This window comes from Oryx dammah, unplaced genomic scaffold, assembly GCF_014754425.2.
Source record: "Oryx dammah isolate SB20612 unplaced genomic scaffold, SCBI_Odam_1.1 HiC_scaffold_14, whole genome shotgun sequence".
Classification (NCBI taxonomy): domain Eukaryota; kingdom Metazoa; phylum Chordata; class Mammalia; order Artiodactyla; family Bovidae; genus Oryx; species Oryx dammah.
In genome coordinates this window covers 19,846,300-19,873,592 of record NW_024070198.1, presented here as the reverse complement: position 1 = coordinate 19,873,592, position 27,293 = coordinate 19,846,300, and the positions used below count along the sequence as shown (strand labels likewise).

General features: G+C 39.5%; 1 protein-coding gene and 1 pseudogene across 2 annotated transcripts in view; one reads left to right on the top strand and one right to left on the bottom strand.

Moving 5' to 3' along the window:
- ENTPD7 (ectonucleoside triphosphate diphosphohydrolase 7) overlaps positions 1–27,091 on the bottom strand; it is a 41,187-nt gene extending 14,096 nt beyond the window's left edge. For both annotated transcript variants that reach the window (XR_005723481.1, XM_040254197.1), the window contains exons 1-9: positions 26,940–27,091; positions 26,542–26,644; positions 25,135–25,317; positions 10,628–10,833; positions 10,226–10,376; positions 5,999–6,102; positions 4,109–4,165; positions 3,768–3,901; positions 2,085–2,251 (exon numbers count right to left, since the gene is read on the bottom strand). Coding sequence is in view for 1 of the 2 variants with exons in the window: in XM_040254197.1 (XP_040110131.1) it covers positions 2,085–2,251; positions 3,768–3,901; positions 4,109–4,165; positions 5,999–6,102; positions 10,226–10,376; positions 10,628–10,833; positions 25,135–25,317; positions 26,542–26,549 (1,010 nt within the window). In the remaining variant the exon portion in view is untranslated. The remainder of the gene's footprint in view (positions 1–2,084; positions 2,252–3,767; positions 3,902–4,108; positions 4,166–5,998; positions 6,103–10,225; positions 10,377–10,627; positions 10,834–25,134; positions 25,318–26,541; positions 26,645–26,939) is intronic.
- On the top strand, positions 50–1,023 carry LOC120873972 (annotated as a pseudogene).
- Positions 27,092–27,293: the final 202 nt, after the last annotated feature.

The window sequence follows — 27,293 nt, the reverse complement described above, 5'->3', positions numbered from 1 at the left end:
CTCAAAGATGCTTCCCAGACGTCTTGTTATTCTTCTACATGACAGCCCTAAACACGAGGATGAGCATTACCACTTAGTTGCATCACACCGACTTTTAAATTATGCAAATTCAATTTAGAAAAAGAAAGAGAAATATGGCAGTGATTTTGTTCAGTCTTTTAGTCAACACACATATTTCCCAACATATAGTGAAACTGAAGATGTGAATCTGCTATTCTCCATCTGGTCTTCAATACCACTTGCCTCTTAAAAGTGAAAAGATTTCACCATGCTGATCACAGTTCTAATGTTTCGAGAGACAACTGGGAGGAGGTGAGGTGGGAAGGGCTGAGGACTGTCCTGAGGACAGTCCCTGGCAGTGGTGCAGTGGCGATGGATGGCAACAGTGACCCAGGACATGCCCAGCTCTGCGGGGGAGGGAGGGCCAAGTTTTGATCCCCACCATGGCCATCACACAGCTCTGGTTATTTCAAGTCTGTACTTGTCTAGCAATAAGAGATTAATATGCAGATCTGGCCAAAGGTGGAAATTAAGTGCAGACCAAATATAACTGTAGTTTGCCAAATACAATGAACTATTCATCAATTCCTAAGACAACTGTGGATGAAGATGCACACACACGTGTACAGGCTGAAGGACGGAATGGGAATGTGGCAACACAACAAAATGCTTTGGAACAAGCGGAGCCTGTTTTGAGGATGTGGCACCACCTATAAGGAAAGCTCAGAAAATTATCAAAAAGAGAGAAACAGTAAGTTTTAACATCGTAGGAAGCACAGGTTTCTCTATACATTAGCAGCTTCACAAGATGAGTAATCAGTCTTCTGAATTAGATAACTTAGATACATAATGAGAAAAAACTTACACATGAGAAGAAGATGATGCAGGCCTGTTCTGAAGCAGCAGAAAACAGCAGGCAGATATAAAGGAGGAGCAAAACAACAAAGGAAGAAAATGGAAAAGGAAGCACAGTAGCTAATGAAGAAGGACCAAAACAGAATTGGTGTGAAACTTCCACCGTAATTGTTCTTCAGATACCACGGTGCTAATGGGCGCCATCTGAGCTCTAGGCCAAGCAACATGTGTATGGAGGCCTGGATACGTAAGAGTATCTTCAGAACACAAACACGCTGCTTGAGTTTAATGCATTCATCGATCATCCGAATAACAGACTTCTCCCAAAGCACCCTGAACTCTTAGGAGCTGAGACTCAGAAAAACAAAAAAGACTTGAGACAATATTTTGTCTAACACGCTCCCTGTATAAGACAATTGATTGCTGTAGAGAAATGATTACAAATGGGATACACCAGTACCTTTTCAAGCTATTGTTTCCAGCTAAACAAATGGGGGTGAATAGTTCCATGGTGGAAAAGAACTCTGCTCTCATTATGCTGTCCTTTAATGTGCATGATGATACAAAGAATTTTAAATACTAAAAACCCCACAACTATATGTATACTATAGTTTAAATACTTCATCTGGCACACAAATGAAGAATCAGTGATCCGCCCAGTGCTGGAGGAAAAAGTGTCTACTCTGGACTTAAAGAGAGAATATTTTATGCACGCTATGGAATCTTTAAGTCCCACATAAAAGGCAACTCTACTGTAATTCGGCAAACAGATTCTGAGCACTTCCATGTGGAAGAAACTTCTAGAAGCTATGTTATACTACACAATTTAAAGTAATGACTTAATTGATCTCATTTATCCTGTGATGCCATGTCTGAAGATGGGCATAGCAAGACATCACCGCAATAAGCCACTGTGCTTTTCTAAGTCCTAATAGCAAAGATTAGAAGGCACTCTGATGAAGATCAAATGGGACTACTGATAGACATGCTCGGAGAGAGCAGTGATGGACAGGGAAGCCTGGTGTGCTACAGTCCATGGGGTCGCAAAGAGTTGGGCACAACTGAGCGACTGAACGACAACACAAAGCTACCCCACTGGCAGGGGTGGCAAGGAAGGAGGAAGCAAGGACATATCTATTAATATCTTGGTAGGATATAACCATTTTTCCCAAATATCTGCAACCTGCCAACATTCTATTTCAGAATCACAGATCCCATGTCAAGCATACCTGTTCTTGTTAAGAGTTTCATTCAATACAAGATCTTCATAGCGCTGCCGGGCAAAATTGCCCCCAAAACCCAGAAAGGTCGTGACGTAAACCCTATACACGTGTTCAGTGTGTTGCACATCACAGCCCAGGTTGAACTCAGCCAGCAAGATCTTCGCAGCTTCTTCCTATGATATGATGTAAAAGAAATTTTAGTTTTGGTTGATTTCTAGAAAGGTATGACATTGCTAATACACCAGGTTTCATTTGCTCTGACTACTCTTTAAGACATTTTGTATTAATAGCATTCTTTCATCTTCATAGAGCTATTTTAAACAAAGACATAAAATGACCCTAACCTTGTCATACAATTAACATAGTCACAAAATTCAGAGCTGGTGACTTTCAGAGTTTAATTATTTCATAGATGATGAAACTTAAGCCTGTATGACCACCCTACTCAAAAAAGTTTGCTTGTTCCTTACTATCTACAGATAAAAAAGCCAAATCCCCTAGCATGGCTCCCAAAACTCCTCATGATTTAACTTTCTTTATCTTATCACGTCCCAGCATTCCCTATTACCACACTTAAAAACCCCATACAACAGGCTATTCATCATTCCCTGGACATTCTGGGCTCTTTGCTGTTTTTTCTGTGCTTTTGTACATACTGTCACCTCCATACAGATGGCTTTCCCTTAACCTCCACTATGCAAAAGGCTGCTATCATCCAAGGACCAGGTAAATACCTTACTTTCCATGAAGGCAGCATGGAAAGCGCCTATTCAAGCCTTTGTGAATGTGGTTCACCCTGTCAGTGCCCACAATGCCGTGGCTCTCTGTTTAGACCCAAGATGCTCAACCAGAGGTGATTTTGCACCACCAGGGGCAACTGGCAGTGTCTGAAGACACTTTTAATTGTCAAAACTGGGAGTTTGGGGGACATAGGGGCATTATGACATCTGATAGAGGCCAGGGATGCTGTGAAATATCATACAATGCACCAGACAACCTTCTACAACAAAGACTTATTCAGCCCAAAATGCCAATTGTGCCAATGATGAGAAACCCCAGTTTAGATCAAATTACAGAACTGTCATGGTCTGCCTGTTATCACAGGCTGTCTCCACTGATAGATCACAAGCTTTGGGGGCAGTGTAACATGTCTTATGTCTTGCACACACTAGATGCTGAAAAATGTTTTATTTCTTTTTCTGAATGATAAAACTTCTCCCTCAAAATGCATTCTTTATATTCTAGTAAGGCAAGGAATAACAGAAGCACAAGATGGAATCCCATCTAAAAGAAAGGGAATAACACCTAATGAAGAAGTATTTTTCAAATACTGTACTCTGGGATTTATATTATCATGTTTAATCCTCAGGCAACTCTTCCAGATAACTAGTATAATGATAATAGCTAAAATGTATTAAGCTTTTATTACATGTTGGGCAGCTTGTTAAGTACTTTATACAAGTGGTATTATTTCATACTCACAACTTTATGAAATAGATAACTATTATTCTCTTTTTACACATGAGGAAACTGAGGCTCAGAGAGGTAACTGACCCAAGATAACATAAGCCAGCAATGATCTGAAGCAATATATGGACCTAGGACAGTTGGTCTAAGTCAAAACATAGTGCCCTTCCTTCTCAAAGATGGGCATTCCTAGCAACTGAATTTCCCCCAAAAGTAAAATACCTCTTGTGGAGAAAGGACAGAAGTTGAGGTAGGAACTTCATAAGCAATTTGGAGAGAGGCTCCTCCCATATCCAGTATCCCTACTGTCCTTCTGCGTCCTGTCACCAATTCCTGGGGAGCCTCAGCATCAGCTTCTGAAATAAATGAGGTAAGTTAAAAAGCAATAAAAGAAAGCAAATTGGGACTGAAATAAATGAGGAAAGTTAAAAAGCAATAAAAGAAGTATGTTAAGTTTTGAAAAAAGAAGGAAAAAAATTGAAATTAGCACCTACATGCTAGTGATTGGTTATGACATAAACCTTCAGCCCTTAGAACTGTCTTAAGAAGACAGTATCACTCACCATCTTCATGGTCGAATCTTCCCAAAACAAAGTTGATTCCAATCCATGCATAAACCCCTAAGTAAGAAACAAAAGCCCTTGCTTAATTCTCTACTGTAATAACATGTGTACACCTCTCCACAGCTGCTCTTTCCCCCTTTTCCTGGAAAAAAAAGTGATCATAGTATTTTATTCCACATTCTTATGAATTTAAAATTCTTTATCTGGTGATGTTTTTCCCTTTTAAAATTATTTGCATTTTCTAAATTTCCTATAATGAATAGGAATTAATGTGTAAAAATAAATAAAAGATGTAAATCTTGGGAGTTCTAGCTCTGGGCAAGACAGAATTAATTAACCACACTTGCCCTGTCTCCCCACTGAATAAAGTATAAACTCTGGATAGAATGTACAGAGCAGCTGTCTGAGGACTCTGAAAGTAAATGACAGAAGGCACAGTGGGGTAGACATCAGACTTTAAAGTACCACCAAAATTGCAGTAAGTTTCCCATTTTCCCCCCTCAGATACTGTCTGGACTAGACTAAAAACCAGCTTGAAATACAAAACTAGATATGCACAGAAAGAACTACAAGGCCCTGTTTTGTGGTCTAAGGACCAGAAAAGGGGACTCCAAAGGTTCAGAAGGGAGGGGCGGGGGGGAGTGCCTTGCTTTCTAAAAAAGGTGGTTATCTGCTACTCCAGGCAATCCTGCATCAGCAGAGGGAGAGACTGGGTAGATGCCTCTCTCTCTGAGGAATATGAATCCTTTCTGACCAGAGGAGCTATGGCCTCAAGAGTTGAGGCAAAGTCCTATTGCTCACTTTTCTCCCTCTGTCCTCTACCATTTAGCCCTAGATACAGATGCAGTCATGAGAAATGCATGACACACTGGGCAAATTAAACCCCTGACTTCCTACCGAAGGACCATGAAAGTGAGCTGCAGGGAACCAGTCTTGGGGAGATAGTAGAGAGTTGGGAGTGAGGTGGTGTAGGAACTCCTGGGCTCACATATGTGATCTGACTCTAAACATCAAAGATTCTGAGAAATGACCTACTGGCTAGTCAACCCATTTGTATGGGCTGTGCCCAGGTTCAGATTGGTCACTGGCTGGCACACACACAGGACAAATCCTAATCTCAGTGCCAGAATCAAAAGAATCACCGTCCACAGAAGGCAGGTCAGAACTTCAGGCCTGAACCTAACCAGTCTGCTAAGACAAAAAAAATTAACATTCCCTTTATGACTGAAACAAAACCCACAGTCTAACAATTCAAAATATCTAGGATACAATATAAAATGACTTGAGAACTAGGAAAATCTCAACCCATAAGAGAAAAAATGCCAACCCTGAGATGACACAGGTGTTGGAATTATCAAATAAGGTAGCTATGAAAAATGTTCAGTCACTCTGTTGTGTCTGACTTTTTGCGACCGTTTGGACTGTAGCCTACCAGGTTCCTCTCTGTCTACGGGATTCTCCAGGCAAGAATACTAGAGCAGGTTGGCATTTCCTTCTCCAGGGAATCTTCCTGACCCAGGGATTGAACCTGGGTTTCCTGCACTTCAGGTGGACTCTTTACTGTCTGAGCCACCAGGGAAGCCCCAAGGCAGCTATATATAGCCAGGACATAAGAGCAGTCTTCCCGTGAATAGAAAGAGTCTCAGCAAAAAAACGGAGTAAAACCTAATGGGAATTTTAGGACTGAAAAATGTAAAACTGAGATTGAAAAAGGTGAATCTGTTCCTCAATGTGAACTGCAACTAGAAGACAAACAATTTTCTGTTTTTCAAGAAACGGAAATATAATTCATCATAGAGGGCACGTTTGGGCAACATGACACCACGCATGCAACTCCCCTCCAAAACTACAAACCCCATGCACAAGCTTTCACTGCTCAAGGCCCAGTACCTTCTTGCTTTCCAGAGATCACTTCTGCCTGAGACTGAGAAAAGAGGAAGTCAAACTCCAGAGGTAAATCTTTCACTAGATCAGCCAAGATAGCCAACTGCTTCCTGCAAGAAAGAACCAAAAAAAAAAAAAAAAAAAAAGCCCTAAGAGTTAATGGTTAAACCCTCTTCTCACAAACAGCCTCGACTTGACCTTCTACTTAGCCTTATTAGACCCCACTGTTCACTGACCCAAGCCACTTGATCCTTGCTTCTGTTTGGTACCCCCTTCAATTGCAAAGTCTTAAAATTACTCAAAAGCATAGCCTCCCTCTTAAAAGGCAATATGGTAACAGTAATACTTATCTTTTATATAATGCTACAATTCAAAAAGTATTAAAAGATGAGACTATGGTTCTATGCCTCTCATAGGCTAAGTATGGATAAGCTGCAGGAAACTGGAGCACAGTTTCATAATCTATAAAATAAACGTAATTACACTATTCCTAACCACCATGAAAGGAGGCTGCTAAATTGAGGAACACACTCTCATCCTCAGATCTTACACAATACAGACACACATCACCACACAGGAAGAAGACTTTGGCCCACAAGTTTTTATATGATTCTTTACATAAACTCTTAAATTTCCTTTTCCATATTTCAAGGGTTGATTTTATCTTCATAAAAATCTTATCATTTGGAAAAGCCAGAGCAGGATCAAAATCTAAAGGTCATAATTTGGGGATGATGCTTGAAGCTTAGTATCTACAGGGCCATTCTGTCCTCTACAGTTTTATGTTATTAGTATGATCAGGTAAGGACAAGCAAAGAAACAAAGCTAGAGGTAGTAATATGAATCTAGAGACAATGCTGGTTGAAAATAAGAGTAATTATCTTGGATTTAAAAAATTACTCATTACAAAAATATTCTGCTGGTTATACTGGTTGTTAACGTGACTTGGTAAAGAATGTTATTGGCCCTTGAAAGTAAAAATTACATTTAAGGTAATAATCTTCCAAGATAATGTCAAGTATAGTTTCTAAAAGCTCATTGTTATATACAATAAATTTTAAAGATAAAAACTTCATAGAGGGAACAAGAAGTGCTATTTTTGCCATTCTTACTGAATATGCTTCAGTAAGCATACCCAAAGACGATACCAAAGAACATCCAAATACCCAAAGAAGAGGGCTTGCTGGTCTGGTGATGATGTTGAAGAATGGGCACCAACACACTCTGCTGTTTGAAATGTACATTACTGGTACAATCTTTCTAAAGGGTGATCTGGGACTATGTACCAAAATTGTTAATGTGTTTAAACCTTTGACCTAATAACTGTATTGTAAGAAAGCTATTGCAGTCAAGTCATCAGACAAAGAAGAAAAAGAAGAAAGTACTGCAGCATTACTTGAAACAGTGAAAACCTGGAAATAATCTAACTGTATGTACATCAGTAGTGACTGGCTAAGTAATTTATGGTATATTCATACAATGTTATAGCATACAGATGTTAAAAGAAATGAGGTCAATTTCTATCTACCTGTATTGACATGAAAAGATTTTGAGTTCCAACAGGTTAGAAAACAGTATATATAATATTATCCCAATTTATGTTAATAAAACACTCTTCATGTATTTCACAGGATAGGATGGAACACTGGTTTTCTAAAATTCAATACTGCTTCTTTATTAAAAAAAAAAAAGTTTATGGCAAAATGTTGACAATTGATGAAGCTGGGTGGTAAGTAAATGGGGACTCACTACACTATTCCCTCTACTTCTATATATATTTGAAATTTCCCATAATAAAGTTTTTTTTCCTTACCACTTTACAATTTTCTTATAATATCACTTTGTAATTCTTTAAAGCTATTTCTATTACAAAATAAAAAAGCAGTAGAATAAATTCTATTAGTCTAGGCCTTTGGCAAAGAAATAAAACATACTGCTAGTAAATCCAAAATACAGTCCAGGTGATCCACCCCCATTTTGAATATTTCTCACAAATACGAATAAGTAACAAAGTATTAATTATATAAAACAGGTTCTTGCAGTGATTGTTACACTTATGTCAACAACTATAGCTACCTTAGAGGTTTCATAAGCCCAGGATAGATCTAGGCATTATTAAAAAAGGTGATCAAAAGACAAGTTAAAGGCAAGTTCTTTACAAATTCTTAAGATAAAATAAATATTAATATTCAGAGCTCCATGATGACAGAGAACATCTTAGACAAATGGGGTGGAGCTAATGGGGTGGTTTTGTTTAAATAGAAACTTCTCTGACTGAGGAAAGGATGGGCAGTGCCAGCAGATGGGGCAATCCTCTCCTTTGCTCCACTTTGCTCACAAAATGTGGCCAAATCTCTGCCCTGTTGGTTGGCTCTGCCCTTCTGACCTCTGAGTCAGCTCTTCCTCTGGCCCGCCACCCTCCTTCCTGGTTTGTGAGACCTCAGTCCATTCACGGAGCCCATGACGTGGCACCACCTCTCCCAAGGGTTTGTAAAATTCTGAATGACGGTGGTGGCGGTGGTGTTTAGTTGCTCAGTTGTATCCAATTCTTTTGCAAGCCCATGGACTGCCAGGCTCCTGGTCTATGGGAATTCCCAGGCAAGAGTACTGGAGTGGGTTGCCATAGCCTCCTCCAGGGGATTTCCCCAAACCAGGGATCAAACCCACATCTCCTGCGTTGGCAGGTGGGTTCTTTACCACTGAGCCACCTGGAAAATCACCTGGGAATAATGATGTATTACTTTTGTCAAAAACAAAAATTCTAAACTGCATGTGTAGTATAATAACGATTTCGTAGAAGTTACATATAGATGTACGGATAGAAAGGAATAGAACAAAATGAAACAGTTTTGAAAAGACAATAGAATAATAACTTTTTTGTTTTGCTTTTAAAATTTAATGATGTAAGGTTCTAGCAATAACATCATAAATTTCAGTTTTAAAAATAAGTAAAAACAACAAAAAAATTAAAACCAAAATGTTTGTGAAAATAAGGAGCTAGAAGGCCTTTAAGGATGACAAATGGCTTCTCAACAGTAAACCAGAGAGGAAACCAGTAAGTCTGTGTCTGAGCAGCAGGAAAGCAGTGTGCTGAAAGAAGCACTGGCAGAGACTGTACTGTGTGGCCTGTCTGGCACAAGCTGAATGGGGCCCTATACACATTAGAGAGGTTTTCACTGCTGTTGGCCAAACATACAAAATGAAGTTCTGTGAAAAGGGAACTGCCAATTATCAAGGAAAAATATTTATGCTAATAAAAAATACTTATGACTTTGAGACTGTGGACATTCCAGAAGGATGGATGCTCAAGTTAAGGGGGCTCATTCCTACCTACCCCAAGACCATAGTAAGTGTAGAGGGGTCAGGGAAGTGTCAAAGGGGAGAAACCACAAACAAGGATGGATCAGACCTAAGTATAGCCGCTGCCTCTTCCTCTTCCTCCTCCTGTAGGATTAGGTGACAAAAATGCCAGGCTAAACTACCAAGGTCATATGGAAAAAACTTACCTGACAAGTGATGAAAAACCTGGTCTCAAGCCATGGAGACCGAGTTTGCAGGCAGCACCAGCTGTCACCAGGAAGCCAGGCAAAGTTACAGAGAAAACTCAAATCTTACCAGAGCCCTCCTACTAGCCCCCAGGTACCCAGTCCCTCAGGTGACCTTCCTACCACCCTTGTGAAATTATGCTTCCTCTCTGGGCTTCCCTGGTGCCTCAGACAGTGAAGAATTTGCCTAGTGAAGAATCTGCCTGCAGTGCAGAAGACCCATGTTCGAACCCCAGGTCAGGAAAATCCCCTGGAAAAGGAAATGGCAACCCATTCCAGTATTCTTGCCTAGGAAATCCCATGGACAGAGAAGCCTGCTGGGCTATAGTCCATGGGGTCACAAAGAGTTGGACATGACTGAGTGACTAACATGTTCTAGGTGCTAGATAATGATCCAAATTTATCACCATCACTGCTGCTCCTCACCCTTAATCAAAACTAAAAATCATTACAGCCATCTCAAATAGATATCGATCCCAAAGAAGCAAACGCCATGGATGTGTGGTAAGTGATTGTGAAATAACGGGCTGTAGGTTGGCTCTGCTCTATTTTGAGCAAGAAGTCTTTTAGTGCCACGTGCCAACTCTGCGTGATGTGCCCACATCCCGCCTTCAGATTAGGAACCACAGAGAATAATGCATGAAACCACACTTTCAACTCTCGTGCCACCCACCCTCCTGTGTCTTACCTCTCGGGAAGAAGCCTCATGCCTGCCGTGCAGAGGATGTAAAGGGGGGTCTCCTTGTGCTTCCTCACAGGCACGTGAGCAGCAGCAAAGCTCAGCAGAGGACGAAGGTAATCGCTGGCATGTTCTGGAGTGTCTGCCATTGCAGAGATGCCTTGAGTAAGATAAAATACTTTCATTAAAGAGCAGATCACAGAGACTCAGAAGACTGATATCCCATAAGGTTCTGTCTAGGTCCTAATCATTTATTTATTTCATAACAGTAGGGCAACAATGAATCCCTCCTATTATCCAGAATCTCCAGAAGAAAAGGGTAGTAGCTTGCTTTCTCCCTCTTCTCTTCTCTCCTCTCATTTCTGCAGCAGATAAAAAAAGATCAACAATGATATAAATTCCATTTAGTACCTGGCTTGATTTTTTTAACCACTGGTTGGCTGTTTCGGTCTCTCATCTGTTTGATGTCCAATAAGTCATGAGGATTCCCATTATGTCTTGGCCAGAAATAAACAAAAATCCGAGAGCCACTGCTGCCACAATCCACAACAAGTCCGTAATTTAGATCTGGGTCTTCAGTGTCAGTAGCTTCAAGATCTCCTACTCGAGCCAAATACCTAAGCCGGGCAGAAAGAGGAACTAGTGTTAAGCGAATAGCACCACCACTTAATTCTTCTGTTCATGAGTCTTCATTAAGTGGCTACATGTGCCAAGCACATGGGACTACACATCCTAACAAAGGGATGAAATAATATTGACCATATTTACTGACGTACATGACGCAACAGCTGGTTTACCCTGAAATTACATAACTAGAAGTTTGGGAGTAGTTCTGAAACTGGCCAGGGTAGCAAATCTTTTACTAAGTATTAAAGGGTTTCTTGGAGAAGGCAATGGCACCCCACTCCAGTACTCTTGCCTGGAAAATCCCATGGACAGAGGAGCCTGGTGGGCTGCAGTCCATGGGGTCATTAAGAGTCGGACACGACTGAGCGACTTCACTTTGACTTTTCACTTTTATGCATTGGAGAAGGAAATGGCAACCCACTCCAGTGTTCTTGCCTAGAGAATCCCAGGGATGGGGGAGCCCGGTGGGCTGCCGTCTATGGGGTCGCACAGAGTCGGACACGACTGAAGTGATGCAGCAGCAGCAGCAGCAGCAGCAAAGGGTTTCTAGGCCTGAATAAATACTGAGCCACTAAATTGGAGGGTGGTTTGCTACGCACACTAGATAACTAAGGCAATCCTAATTTCATTTCTATTTATCTATCCTTTCTTTATATAAACATGAAGAATATGGCAGAATGATGCCTGACTGACAGCAGCAAGATGGAACAAGTAAAGATGCTACCATCAAAACCCCAAGGTTTGAGTCTCAGCTCTAGTACTTTCTATGCTTTGAGACCGTCAGGAAATTACTTAACTTCTCTCAGGTAGTTTCCTCATCTGGGAAATCAGGGTAGTTGGGAGTCTCTACCCTCAGAGAGGCAATGGGTATTAAGCAGTTAGCAGCTGCTGTGCTGACAGATAGGTGCTGTGCCTCTATCCCTGCTCTTACTGTTACATGGTAAGGATAGGGAGAACTAGCAGAAGTTGCTCTGGGGGAAAGGGCTGAAAAGTTCAGAAAGAAAAGAAGGCTAAAAGCTGGTAAAATTCTTCTTCTGAGTGGTGAGGCTTCAATAAATATTAAAGTTAAAAAAATTAAATAAATATTAAAGTTTCCTCAGAGTGTGAGGGCCTGAAAAGTACAAACATCACTGATGACTTCTTTCAAAGGTTTCATCTGAAGAGGAGACCAGCGAGAATGGCTTTTAGCTCATTACTCAAAAAAGGAGAGCTCTTTCTTGGTGCTATTATCCAATGCATGGTAGGCAGACTAAAATTTTGTCTTCTAGATTCTTTGAAATTTGAATAAATATTACTATAGATTGAGCTAATAATTGAATGAATACCTTGAAAGGAATACTGTGAATTTTTCCAAGTAATACCACCTCCTCCCCCAGAACAATCTTGTTTGTGTTTACTGGTGATTTCACATTGCTACACAAAGTTCCTTATTTTGGACAGAAAGCAAACTTGATGAAAAGAAGACCATGTAGAAACAGTTCTAAAATCAAAAAGTAGGGCTGAGTACCTTTCCTATTCTAAAACACAAAATGCATTTTTTTTAAAAAGAGAGGAACATACATTTGAGCTTGTGTGCTAAGTTGCTTCAGCTGTGTCTGACTCCATAGGGTCACAAAGAGTCGGACATGACTGAAGCATCTTAGCATGAACGTACATAATCCTGTAAATTACTGCATCGGATAGGGTCAAGGAGATGAGATAGGATAGGATAGGATAGGATATGAGAGTTGTGGGAAGTGAAGCAGATGGTAAAAATCTGTTTCACACTAGAAAGTTTACACTCCTAAAGATTCCGTTCCATCACAAACTTGCCCATTCTAATCAAATTACTGGGCTGCAATGGGCTCACACTCCACCAAACAACTCTTAACAGGTCACTTCTATCACAGGAAAGTTGGGCAGACATCTGGGTGCCACAGACAGAAAAGAAACAGGCAAGATAATCCATGCCCCAAATGACTTTTCGTTTCTCATCAGCAATTCCACTTCACAGATCTTTATCTGCTTTCCGTCTCTGAAAACCATTCTTTCTATCTCTCTTTGACAAGATTCTGTATCCTGTCCCCTCCTACTTAATGAATAACTTTTCCCAGTACATTGGTTCTCAAAATTTGCGGGCTCAGGACCCCTTTTTACAGTCTTAAAATTAGTAAACGCCAAAGAGCTTTTGCATACATGGGTTACATCCATCTACATTTACCATGTTAGAAAATAAAACAGAACATTTAAAATATGTATTAATTTAGACACAATAGTAAATTCAAAACATATTAACAAATTTTATGAAAAATAACTATTTTCTAAAACAAAAAAGTTAGAAGTGTGGTGGTGTTTTAGAGTTTTGCAAATCTCTTCAGTGTCTGAATTAATAGAAAAGAGCTAGATTCTCATATTTACTTCTGTACTCAACCTGTTACAATAAGCTGTTTTGACCGAAGCATGTGAAGAACGACAGAGGATGAGATGGTTGGATGGCATCACCAACTTGATGGACATGAGTTTGAGCAAGCTCCGGGAGTTGGTGATGAACAGGGAAGCTTGGCATGCTGCAGTCCAAGGGGTCGCAAAGAGTCAGACATGACTGAGCAAATGAACTGAGCTGACTGATATGAAGAAAATCAAGCTTCACATAATGTTGCTTGAAAAGGGAACAGTACTCCAACAACCTTTTTAGATTACTGTGGATATTCTCCTTTGACGCTACACTGAAAGTGGAGTTTCTTACAGGTGGGTGGCAATGTGGAATCTAAACTCTAAGAACTTTTCATACTGTTACATTAAAACACACTGGTCTTTCACTTTAAATTGCTTTTATTCATGCATGATGTTGTCACATCATATACTGAAAACTACTGGTTCATTGAGCTATGCAAATCTTCTTAACATGTGACATATTTCATTCTACCAAAAACCACGTACTTTCATTAATATCACTACCAATTTTATCAAAAAAGTCTTTGAAGTATTGGGAAGCAAAACTTCTGAAATATTGGGAAGCACACTCACAGTGGCAGAAACAAATATCCCAAACTTCTACTTTTCACTTAAAAGTTCAAATTTTATCATTGGCAATAAATACTGATAGTAATTTTCTGTGAGGTGATAGGTTTTTACTTCATTCATTTTCAAGAAAATGTCTTACGAAATACCCACGTCTGAAATTCATAGTTGCTCTGACAGTTATTCTTTCAAGTGAAAAAAGAGTATGATAAAAGCAGGGCTGTATCCAGCTCACAACTCAAACAACTGCCTAAGTGCTTTTCCTCGAGACAACCTGCGTATACAGCAAAGGGCTTAATGCGTATTGCCCATTTTGTCACACAGAACATTAAAATGATATTCTTAAGTGGAACTTGACATTTCTTCCCATTGCAACTGTGCAACAGTGAAGACACCATAATTACTGCTTTAATTTGGCGCTCTATCTTGATTTGTGCTAAAGCACTAGCAGTTTTATCCAACATTGCTTTTGTATCATCAGTGTAAATGTCAACTCAGTGAAAAAAAACAAATACTATCACCACAGCCAAAAGGTAGAAGCAACTTAGATGTCCATGATAGTTGAATAAACAACGTGTGTATACGATTCAGCCTTAAAAAAAAAAAAAAGAAGGATATCCTGTCACATGCTACAACATGGGTGAACCTTGAGGACATCATGCTAAGTGAAATATGTCAGTCACAAAAGACAAACACTATATAATTCCACTTATGAGAAATATGAAAAATAAGCAAATTCACAAAATCAGAAAATAGAATAGTGGTTACCAGGGGCTGGGGGTAGGGAAAAAATTAGGGTTGTTGTCTAATGAGTAAAGAGTTTCAGATTTGCAAGATGAAAAAGTTCTGGAGATTGGCTGTATAACAATGTGAAGATACTTAACACTTAAAAACAATTAAGATGATAAGTTATGTTATGAATTTTTGAAACACAAAATGTGTTAGTATTTTTATTGAAATAGTTTTGGGCTTACAGACCCCCTAAAAGGGTCTCAGAGACTTCCAAGGGTTACTTTGAAAGCTGCTACTTGAACACAATCTTGTTTCTAACAAACATCTGTCTGTTTTTCTTCCTATTCCTTCCCCTTTCCCTTCTTTGACATAGTTTTCCAGTTCTTAAGAACCCTCCAATCAACAATGCCGATGCTTGTAATATTCACAATGACCTGGAGTATCATTATTCTCTTTAAGCACTTTGCTTATATTTCAGGCTGAGCCCTAAGATTTCTTTTGTATTTGTTTGCTCCACCTATCCATTTAGCTTCTCAGTTTCTCAAGAGTGAGTACATTAACTGCATGCCCCAATACCGTCAGAATGTTCCTCACATTTCTCCAATATGTATCAATCAATACTGACTGGCTTGGGCCTAGAGCTCACAATATGAAGCTGCTGGTCTGTTAACAATTCACCTAAGTCTTTGTATAGCTATACTCAAAATCAGTTGGTCTCTTTCTTAGAAAATTTCAGTGGCTTTCCAAAGCATCCTGTCACCCTCTTTGGTTCCTGTCACAATAAGAAACCTTAAAACTCTAATTTGGGTACAACTCAACTTTGCTTTCTTTTCTCTTAAAGTCACCATGTGTGCATTGGCAGAAAAAAGTCAGCTGACACTACAATACAAGAAAGAAAGACAGTTTAATTAGGTCCCATTTGTTTATTTTTGCTTTTATTTCCAATATTCTGGGAGGTGGGTCATAGAGGATCCTGCTGTGATGCATGTTGGAGAGTGTTTTGCCTATGTTCTCCTCTAGGAGTTTTATAGTTTCTGGTCTTACATTTAGATCTTTAATCCACTTTGAGTTTATTTTTGTGTATGGTATTAGAAAGTGTTCTAGTTTCATTCTTTTACATGTGGTTGACCAGTTTTCCCAGCACCACTTGTTAAAGAGATTATCTTTAGTCTGTTGTATATTCTTACCTCTTTTGTCAAAGATAAGGTGTCCATAGGTGTGTGGATTTCTCTGGGCTTTCTATTTTGTTCCATTGATCTTTCTTTCTGTCTTTGTGCCAGTACCATACTGTCTTGATGACTGTGACTTTGTAGTAGAGCCTGAAATCAGGCAGGTTGATTCCTCCAGTTCCATTCTTCTTTCTCAAGATTGCTTTGGCTATTCGAGGTTTTCTGTATTTCCATACAAATTTTGAAATTATTTGTTCTAGCTCTGTGAAAAATACTGTTGGTAGCTTGATAGGGATTGCATTGAATCTATAGTATAGTATACTCATTTTCACTATATTGATTCTTCCGATCCATGAACATGGTATATTTCTCCATCTATTAGTGTCCTCTTTGATTTCTTTCACCAGTGTTTTATAGTTTTCTATATATAGGTCTTTAGTTTCTTTAGGTAGATATATTCTTAAGTATTTTATTCTTTTCATTACAATGGTGAATAGAATTGTTTCCTTAATTTCTCTATTTTCTCATTATTAGTGTATAGGAATGCAAGGGATTTCTGTGTGTTGATTTTATATCCTGCAACTTTACTATATACCTAATTAAACTTAAAAGCTTCTGCACAACAAAGGAAACTATAAGCAAGGTGAAAAGACAGTCTTCAGAATGGGAGAAAATAATAGCAAATGAAGCAACTGACAAACAACTAATCTCAAAAATATACAAGCAACTCCTGCAGCTCAATTCCAGAAAAATAAATGACCCAATCAAAAAATGGGCCAAAGAACTAAACAGACATTTCTCCAAAGAAGACATACACATGGCTAACAAACACATGAAAAGATGCTCAACATCACTCACTATCAGAGAAATGCAAATCAAAACCACAATGAGGTACCATCTCATGCCAGTCAGAATGGCTGTGATCCAAAAGCCTACAAGCAATAAATCCTGGAGAGGGTGTGGAGAAAAGGGAACCCTCTTACATTGTTGGTGGAAATGCAAACTAGTACAGCCACTATGGAGAACAGTGTGGAGATTCCTTAAAAAACTGGAAATAGAACTGCCTTATGACCCAGCAATCCCACTGCTGGGCATACACATGGAGGAAACCAGAATTGAAAGAGACACGTGTACCCCAATGTTCATCACAGCACTGTTTATAATAGCCAGGACATGGAAGCAACCTAGATGTCCATCGGCAGATGAATGGATAAGAAAGCTGTGGTATATATACACAATGGAGTATTACTCAGCCAATAAAAAGAATACATTTGAATCAGTTCTAATGAGGTGGATGAAACTGGAGCCTATTATACAGAGTGAAGTAAGCCAGAAAGAAAAACACCAATACAGTATACTAATGCAAATATATGGAATTTAGAAAGATGGTAATGATAACCCTGTATGCGAGACAGCAAAAGAGACACAGATGTATAGAACAGTCTTTTGGACTCTGTGGGAGAGGGAGAGGGTGGGATGATTTGGGAGAATGGCACTGAAACATGTATAATATCATATATGAAACGAATCACCAGTCCAGGTTCAATGCATGATACTGGATGCTTGGGGCTAGTGCACTGAGATGACTCAGAGGGATTAGGGGAGGGAGGAGGGAGGGGGGTTCAAGATAGGGAACACATGTATACCTGTGGCAGATTCATGTTGATGTATGGCAAAACCAATACAATATTGTAAAGTAATTAACCTCCAATTGAAATAAATAAATTTATATTAAAAAAAAAGAAAGAAAGATAGGGCCAGAGGGCATTTATGTTATACTTTTCACTTGAATCTCTAATCAGTAGCTGTAGGCTGCAGAAGTCTCTATGTTTCTCATCTTCCATACAGATGAGTAACTGAAGAAAAATTCTTCCCTTTGGCTTGAAGTAACAGTATTATCTTTTTCTGGAATTCTGACCTCTTACGACCTATTCAGGCTTCTTAGAAGCCCTTCCTCATCTAGGCTCCTAACAAAGATGCATCACTGGTCCTTTCTTGGATATTTTCATTTCTGATTTGCAATCCTAGACTTAGCCATCATGATTAATTACTTGCATTGCTGGATCCTCCTGCTCTGCTGACACTGCACTAAGTCAATCCCTAAAAAGGACTTAAAGCCCAAGAGAAAAACTCCAAAAGCTTTGGAATCCCTCACACCCACTGTTCCAGTAGACATCCAATTTACCATCACGTGCACTTACCCCCACCTCAAACCCACAAATCCTTTCTATATGAGAAGCATGATTTCCCTCCAGTCACTGCTGAGTCAGTGAAAAGAAAGATATCCACATATACATCACCCAAGGTAGAACTGGAAGACAACTGGCTTTTCGCTGCCATTATCCTCAAAACATTAACAGCATTAGAGCAATAACTGACCAAGCCATTAGCTTACAAAATCAACACAAATTATACCACTCCTAGAGTTCAAATGGAGAAGGAAATGGCAACCCACTCCAGTGTTCTCGCCATCCCAGGGATGGCAGAGCCTGGTGGGCTGCTGTCTATGGGGTCGCACAGAGTCGGACACGACTGAAGCGACTTAGCAGCAGCAGCAGCAGCAGAGTTCAAAAAGAACTCAGTAACATGCCAAAAGTCCACTAAAGTGGCCCCCATTAGCATGGAGCTACCACCTCTTTGATGAACTGTCATCATCTCAACTCTGTTCAAGGCTCAAAACCAAATATAATGACATTATAGCCAAAGCACCTGTGCATGACTGATGCTAGTACTACATGGCCAGAAAAGCATCTTGTAAGGTTACTACTTACTTCCTAACAAGATTAATCAGAGCAGTCAGAAACATTTATAATTTAAAGCTCTGCTTATAAACACCATGAACACCATTAAGGACAAGCAAATGAATAAATGCAAAAAAATGTCTTCCATTTCACCAGCAAAATCTCTGAATTGCTCCACTATACATTAGAACCCTTAACTTCATCTGTATATTTGTTATCATTTTTATTCTAACCATAAGTAAGGGCTCCTTTTCACTTGCTTTAAACAGAATTAAAACTCCTAAGGAAGGCCACTATTGAGCCAATCACTGACACAGAAGCTCTCACTCAGTTATTCCCAGGTAGCAAAGGAACATGAAGGTAACTTTCAGTAGCTACCAAAGGCATTCTTCAGAACAATAAGCCAGACAAAGTTTTTGTTGGTGGTGATGCTTAGTTGTTAAGTCATGTCCAACTCTTTTATGACTATATGGACTGTAGCCTGCCAGGCTCCTCTGTCCATGGGGTTCTCCTGGCAAGAATACTGGAGTGGATTGCCATTTCCTTCTACAGGGGATCTTCCCAACCCAGGGATTGAACCTGGGTCTCCTGCTTGGCAGGCAGATTCTTTAGCCACCTGGGAAGCCCTACCAAAAAGTGAACATCATTAAACGTTAAGGTGAAAAAGAAATGTACTGAATACAACAGTTCACTGTTTGTCTTGCAGAATATACATGTATACATGCTAAAAAGAATCCCTTAAACTAAAAATTAGTAATATAGTTTAACAATTTATCAGCATCCAGGGCTAGCACATTCCAGAACTTTCTGACCTGGAGGAAGTATTTCCCATCTGAACTGTCTGATAGGATAGCTACTAGCCACACATGGCCAATGAAACCTAAAATGTGACAAGCACAAAGAAGGAACTGTGCAGACAGTATTTGTTAAGTAAGTGAATAAATGAATGAATAAATGGGTGAACAATACAAAGTAAGTCTGATGAAGTTGTTGGAGCACATAGCATATGGCACATGCTAGATAAATAGTTGACTAAAACATCTAACAAAAATATTCTTAAAGATAGGTTTGCTGTGCATGTCAGGGGAGGACAAAGGGTATATGAGAAATCTCTGCAATTCCGCTCAATTTAGCTGTGAACCTAAAACTGGTCTAAAAAATAAAGTTTACTTTAGAAGCATAAATCAAAAAATGGTTCTGGATTCAAACCTTACTGACATTCATCAATCTCTAAATTTATCTTTTTCTAAATTCTAGTTCTCAGGTAAACCTGCTTTCTCCTTCAGTAGCAGTGTGAATACATGTTTATATAACAATTCTTTGGTTTTGATATTGAGGGAAAACCCCCATTCATGCTTCTAAAATTTGGGGCCATATCACCACCAAAGTGATATGGTAGGTTCCACCAATGACTGAAAAAATTCAAATTAAAATACAGTTTTCAATACAATTTGAAAAAGTTCAAATTAAAATACTTTTCACAATTTAAATTGGAAAAAATGACTATTAAATGTATGTGATATAAAAATCACAACTACAAGTCCTTGTCCTAATTTTTTATAAGTTATTGAACTTAAGTGATAGGTATTTCCCTCAATTCCTAGTTATTTGCTTAATCATTTTATCGTCAGCTAATGCTCACTGGTGCCCAACAGTAACAGCCACCACAAGAAACAAATTCTGGAAGAAAACTTTTAAATGGAGTTAGTGCTGCCCCTTACCTTCATTTACCTTCATTGTATATTTGCAGGGCAGGAAACAGAGAACAGAAAAAAATCAAGATTATTTCAAATAATACTAATAAGCCTAACATCCGCAGTGCACACCAGGCAGTCCTAGATGCTTTTCTCTTTTAATCCAAATGACAAGGCAGGCATTTTTTACCTCTACTTTATACTTAAAGAAATGAGATACCAGAGTACAACACCTGTCTTAGATCACTCAACTAGAAAATGACGGGCTGATTAACTCTAAAATCAACCCTCTTTCCCTATACCACAATGCCATGTTCCCAGATAAATATAACTGAACTGTAGAACAGTGCTTGCCAACTTAGGCTGCATATTAGAATCCCCTTGAGAAAAGGTCCAGTTATTTGTATTTTTTTAAAGGTTCCCAAATGATTCAGGGGCTTCCTGTTGGCTCAGATGGTAAAGAATCCACCAGCAATGAGGGAGACTGGGTTCAGTCCCTAGGTTGGGAAGATCCCCTGGAGAAGGAAATGGCTACCCCACTCCAGTATTCTTGCCTGGAGAATTCCATGGACAGATTCAGAGTGGGACATGGCTGAGTGACTAACACGCTTTTCTCATAGAATTGAATACCACTGTAGAAATGGTCTGTAGAAAATCTGAGATATTGAGTCTACTTTTAATAAATTTCCTCTCTCCTGCCTACTGTCAAGATGTCAGCATATTATTAATTACTGTCATCAGTGTATCCACATCTAATGACCACCATACCCTTCCCACTACCACCATTCTCACTGGCTATTACCTGCTATGTCTGAGACAAGAGAGAACCACGCTAATTCAAACAGTATGTACATGTACGTAGTAGTATATTTTAAATGGATAACCAAAAAGGACCCACTGTATAGGACAGAAAACTCTGCTCCATAATATGTAACAACCTAAATGGAAAAATAATTTGAAAAGAATAGATACATGTATATGTATAACTGAATGACTTTACCTTACACCTGAAATTAACAAAACATTGTTAATCAACTACAATCTAAAAATAAAAAGTTAAAAAAACAAAAATACAGTTTGTAAAACAAAAGCAAAGAGGCTGTATTTGAGAGTCTAACTTATCACTACAGTAAACAAGCTCCTAGTACATGAACTTAGTGACATCAAATATGGTTACTCATAAGCCTCTTCTGGTTAATTTCTGCTTTTAGATTTTATTCCTGATTCTTGACTATGTACAGTTCCTGATTCTACACAGTTAAACTATTATCTCATTGGGAAACAATTATTCCTTCACATCTGCCTTCCTACCTAGATTACAAACTCCTTGAGCTCAGGGGCCACGTTTTATTCACCTTTGTACTCTAGCATCTAGCTCAGTGTCTCACATACTGTAAGCTCTCAACAGATGTTTGTTTCCTAAATGCCTCATATAGGCAGCCATGAGTGAAGTTTAAGGACACGTGGTAATTTGTGGCCATATGCAAACAACCTTTCAGTAAAGAACAAGGAGCTCTAAGGCTATATGGCTACTGGCTACTTAGCCAGAGCATTACAGGGTGTAAAAATTTTGTCAGGGGTGTGAGGATTTTGTTAAGTCACTATACAGGTACAGTCTGAGTGTTCCTTAGCTCTGGGGCTAACTTGTTTCAGTTAATTCAGCACAAGTATTTACTGAATCTGGCCACCTGAGTTTAGCAGTAGATGAGAACTATCAGATCACTCTACCTCCAATGAGTCCCTCATTGGGAAATTCATTTTCTTCTCTCTATCATCATCTCTCTATTGGAGTATTTTGATTTATTCTCCATAATGCCACCAAAGTGGCCTTTTCTTTAAAAGCAGTTCTGATCACATCCCTCTTCAAAGCTTTTCAAAGTCTTCCCTCTACCCTTAAGATAATGTCTAAACCCCCTAAAATGGCTTAACAGGCCCAGTCTGATCTGTCCCTCTAGCTGTACAGATCACCACTCACTGCCTAGTAGTCCTTACTCTAGCCATATTATCCTACAAATAAGTCCATAATTAGATCATGCTATGTTCCAATGAGAAACTCTGCTCAAGTATGTTGAGAAAATCTCAGTAAGCATTTAAAACACTCAAATTATGGACTGAGTTTTCTAAAGCTAACAGGTTTCTCAAGACCAATTGTTAATAACTCTGTCATCTATCTAAAGAAGTGTTTCTTCTTTGAAAAGGAAGAAAGAAAAATACAAAACAATACTGTTACTGGAGGAGGAAAGTTGAAAACAAACTTCTTGAAAAAAAGCACCAAGGTCTCCATGCCGTAGTTCCTATCACTCAGCACATAGTGGCCAGTCAATAAATGTTTGTTGAATGTTTTAATGAATGAATGACCAAAGTGAATAGGAAATGAGAAATTCTGGGGACAGAACAACCCAGAAATATTAAGGGGAGGGTGCATGTGTTCCAATTCTGACCAAAAAAAGACTCAAGGAAAGTGTTGCTGGAGGTTTCCAGGAAGGGTCTTCATTCTTTTAAGAGAGCATGGAAAGACCTGTTTCTCTCCTACAGGACACGAGTGAGAATGGAGGTAGCCCTGGCTGCTATTATACAACCACTTAGTACTGCTGACAAAATGGGCAACTGAGACAGAGACTCCCATCCTGAGAGCCAATGTTGAACTTGTGGTCCTTCCACCCCTGAACTTCTCATTCTGTGAGCCAATAAACATTCTTATTATGTAAGTCAGTCTGACTATTACTTGTAGCCCAAAGCCTCCTAACTGATAGTTTCTGGGAAGCAGTAAGGAGAAAATCATGTTGCAGATGATGAACACAACATATTACCACTTCATTCTGTAACCTAACCAGAAACTAATCTTTAAAAAATAGCAAAACTGGGATTTTCCTGATAGTCCAGTGGCTTAGATTCTGCACCCCAATGCAGGGGAGCAGGGTTCGATCCCTGGTCAGGGAACTGGATCCCACATGCTGAAACGAAGACCCAGTGTAGCTGAATAGAATAAAATAAATAAAAAATAGCAAAATAACTGTTTTAAAGGAATACAGATCTTCTATGCACTGGTAAGCTATATCAAATAAAAGCTATATTAAATAATTCCAAATGTATTTTCTGTGAAAAAAAGGTATTCAGCTCTCATGGAACTAACAATAGGTTAGAGTCACAGAAGAAAATACTAATGAATTGGAAGGCACAGCAATATAAAATATCCAGAAAAACACAGAGAGAAAAAAAGACTGGGGAAAAAAAAAGTGAGTGGAACATAAGTGGGTATGACTCAACATATGTCACTGGAGACACCAAAGGAAAAATGGGAGAGTATAGAAAAATATTTGAAGAAATAATATTAACATTTTCCCAAATTTGATTAAAAATTATAAATCCATAGTCCCAAGAATAAAGAAATCACAAACATAAGAATCATGAAGAAAACTACACCAAAGCCCATTACAATCAAATTGTTTAAAACCAGTGATAAAGAGAAAACCTTAAAAGCAGCCAGGGGAAGACACAATACGTACAGAGAGAACAAAGAAAAAAATGACAACAGAGCTCTCCTAACACAAGCCAGAAGACAGTGACGCATCATCTGTAAAGTAAAGAAAGAAAAAAAAAAAAAGATCAACCTAGACTTCCATACTCGGTGGACATTTCTTTTAAATGGAAAGCAAAATAAAGACTTTTCCAGTCATATAAAAGTTGAAAGAATTCACCAACCACAGATTCATACTACTAGAAATGTTAAAGGAAGACAATTAGGCAAAAGGAAAATGACACGTGGAAATATGAAATCTACACAAAGGCACAAAGAGGCCCAGAAATGGTAAATATACAACCTTTTTTTTCTTATTTTTAAAAACCTCTTTAAAAAATAATTGAATGCTTAAGGCAAAAATAATAATGTATGGTAGAGCCTATAACATATGTAGAAGAAGTAAGAAGCAAGACAACAACAGCACCAAGGTCAAGGAGAAAGAGAAGAATGAAAGTGCACTGTTGTTAAGTTTTTACACTGTGTGAAGAGGTATATTACTTGAAGCAGTAAATTAAAAATGTATACTCTAAGCCTTAAACCATAAAGCAACTACTGAAAAACTAAAAAAACAGAATTCTATCTAACAAAACAACAAAGGAGATAAAATGTAATCATAAAAAAATGTATTCAAGAAAAGGGGGGGGTAAAGAGGAAAGACAAACAAAGAACAGATGTGACAAGCAGAAAACAAATAGCAAGACAGATCAAACCCTGATGGAAAAACCTGAACAGCCCACATAAAAGGCACACATTGTCAGACTGGGTAAAAAGACTCACCTAAACTCTGTCTACCAGAAGCACACTTGAAACACAAAGAAACTAAAAGGCTAAAACTAAAAGAATGGAAAAACGTCTATCATGCTAACACTAATCACAAGAAAGCTGAAACTGCCACAGAAATATCAGGCTAGTAGATTTCAGAGCAAAGAATATAATCAAAGATAAAGAGTCATTTAATAACCATAAAAGGGTCAATTCATCAAGAGTAGGTAACAACTGTAAACATTTATGCACCCAGTAAGTCAGCCCACCAAAACAAGGAAAGAGAAACATGCCTTTCATGGCTGAAAGGTAGCATTAGCATTTCTCAATCAGAACTGAACATTGCCAAAATAGGGATTAAGATCTTTTTAATGTAGTAAGTGGCATGCAGTTTTAACTAAAAGTGCAGTATTCCCCAGAATTCCCCAAAAGAGTCAAAGGTGGCTGTTGTTCAGGCGCCAAATTGTGTCCAACTCTTTGTGACCCCATGGACTGCAGCACTCCAGGCTTCTCTGTCTTTCTCTGTCTCCTGGAGTTCACTCAAATTCGTGTCCATTGAGTCAGTAATGCTATCTAACCATCTCATCCTAAGGTAGCAGTATGTTAAACAGCTTATCAAAATATTTATGACTTCACTGCCAAAGCTGGTCAAAGCAATGTAAAGCTGACTCACCTTTCATATTGCCTATCTCGTGGTGATGAAGCACCCCAATGTCGAAAGTCCATGATTAACATAAGTAAAAGGAGACAGGATATGAAGAAGAGTCCTAGAAATGCCACCCGCTGCCGGGGAAATGGGCTCACTGTGGGCACAGTGAAGTACCAGGAGGCTGGGCAGAAGAAGGAAAAACTGATCCTGAAATAAGACAAACATTAGTAAGAAAAGTCTCTACAATTGAGTGCTAAAAATGGTTTTAAAACTAGATTAAAGCTATTCCTAATAAAGACAAAAAATTTATGTCACCAGAAGTCTAAATGTTCATTTAGTCTCAAAGTTTAGAAAAGGACCTATATGGTTCATGGGGCTTTTTCTCTGCTCTTTTTCCAGAGTCTGCACTTTGGGGTGAAATTCAAAGAACTAACTTCATGTTAATGAAAAGATCACCAGTCTCCCTGTGCAAATTCATACAACACTGAAAAATCAGAGCACTTGCAACAGTCCCAAGAATACTGTCAAAAAAACCCAGAAGAGACAGAAAATTTATTAACTGATTTTTAAAACTATTTTAATGGGTAACATGTACACACAGTAAAAAAAAAAAAAAAATCAGTTTAAGGATATATAGTGGAGAGTGAGTCTTGTGCCTTAACCCCTCATTTCCCTCTCAGAGGCAACCACTATTACCCAGGGATATTCTCTGTGTGTGTGTGTGTCTCACTCAGTGTTTGTGTGTATGTGTGTGTCTTTCATTCAGTCGTGTCTGACTCTTTGCAATCTCATGGACTTTATGCATACACAAGAATAAACACATACCATCGAGGTAATATATCTGTGTATGTGTGTCTGTGTGTATGTATCTCCACTCCTTTGGTTTTACACCAGTAGGTATACTGTCCTGCATCTTTCTCCATTTATTCTATTTGACAACTGTCTCATTTGGTACAAGTTGACCCACATATCCACATAAATCTTTTCTGAAACCTTCAGAGTATTACAATGTATGAATAAGTGTATTCAACTGTGAAGTTCACTTTTCATACTAATTCAAAAGGACCTCAGTCTGTTTTCAAAGTTCATTACAAAACAAAGATTTTTTTTTGTTTGTGTTTTTGTTTAACTTCCTCAAGGGGCACCTAGCCTCACTCAAATGGAAATCTGAAAGAACATTACAACCTAGTAGCACTTATTACAACAGAGCAAGCACTCACTCAATCACCCCTGGGACAGGGCTGAAAAGTACTGCCGTATCCGCCTTCAAAAGAATGCAACTCTGATCTTCTTTGCATCCATCTGACCAGGCTGCAAAGTCCACATGCAGCACTAGAGTAAACCTCACTTGTAACAATCTCCCAAGGCCTCTCAATCTGCCTGTCAGCCCCCAGCTGAGCTTCCAGCAGAGGATAAAGTGTGCAGTCTTACCTAGCCATGGGTTCCCTTCAGTGGTCTCAATGCCTGTCACCTCCTTTTCCTTTTGCCTTGAAAAGGTAGTCTCCTCGTCCTCGGCATCTCCTAAGTCTGCAGCCTGGAAAGAGTAGGTTGGGTTTCAGGTTCATCTCCAGCAGTGCCCACGAGACTATACCCTCATTCCCCCTCACGAGAAGCCATAGCGCCCACCCACTCCCCGGGCTCCCACTCCAGATGCGTTTGCTCTCGTTCCTGGGGCTCAGTGGACCCTACCCCGGCTCCCTGGGAGCCGGGTGTTCTAGAGGGCCGGCGACGTCCTCGAGGAACCGGCCGTCCCCAGATGGCGAGGATGCGAGTTCCTCTTTCCCTGGACACCTCTTCGGGCCCCACAGCGTTCCCATGCTCACACTCACCGCTCGAACGGCCAGCCGGCTCCCTCAGCACTGTTCTTCTAGGTCCAGTAGCGCTCCAAGCAGCTTCTAACCGAGCCGGAAGGAGGCCCGGGCAGCCGGCGGCGCCACGTCCCCAAGGAAACCGCAGAGAGCCAATGACTGACAGGGGACCCGCGGAGAGGGATCCGCCCTCCTGAGCGAAGGGCAAACCAGCTCCGTCGTCCGCACGTCGGTCCGCCAGGGTGGCCAATCCCCTAGAGCGCTCGGCCTTAATGCCCGCCCCGGGATTTCCTGCGCGTCCAATCCAGAAGTGTGTCGTATGTAGCTCCGCCTGGATGGGCCGGCCGGGGTGCGCTAGGGGTGAGGTACCAAACT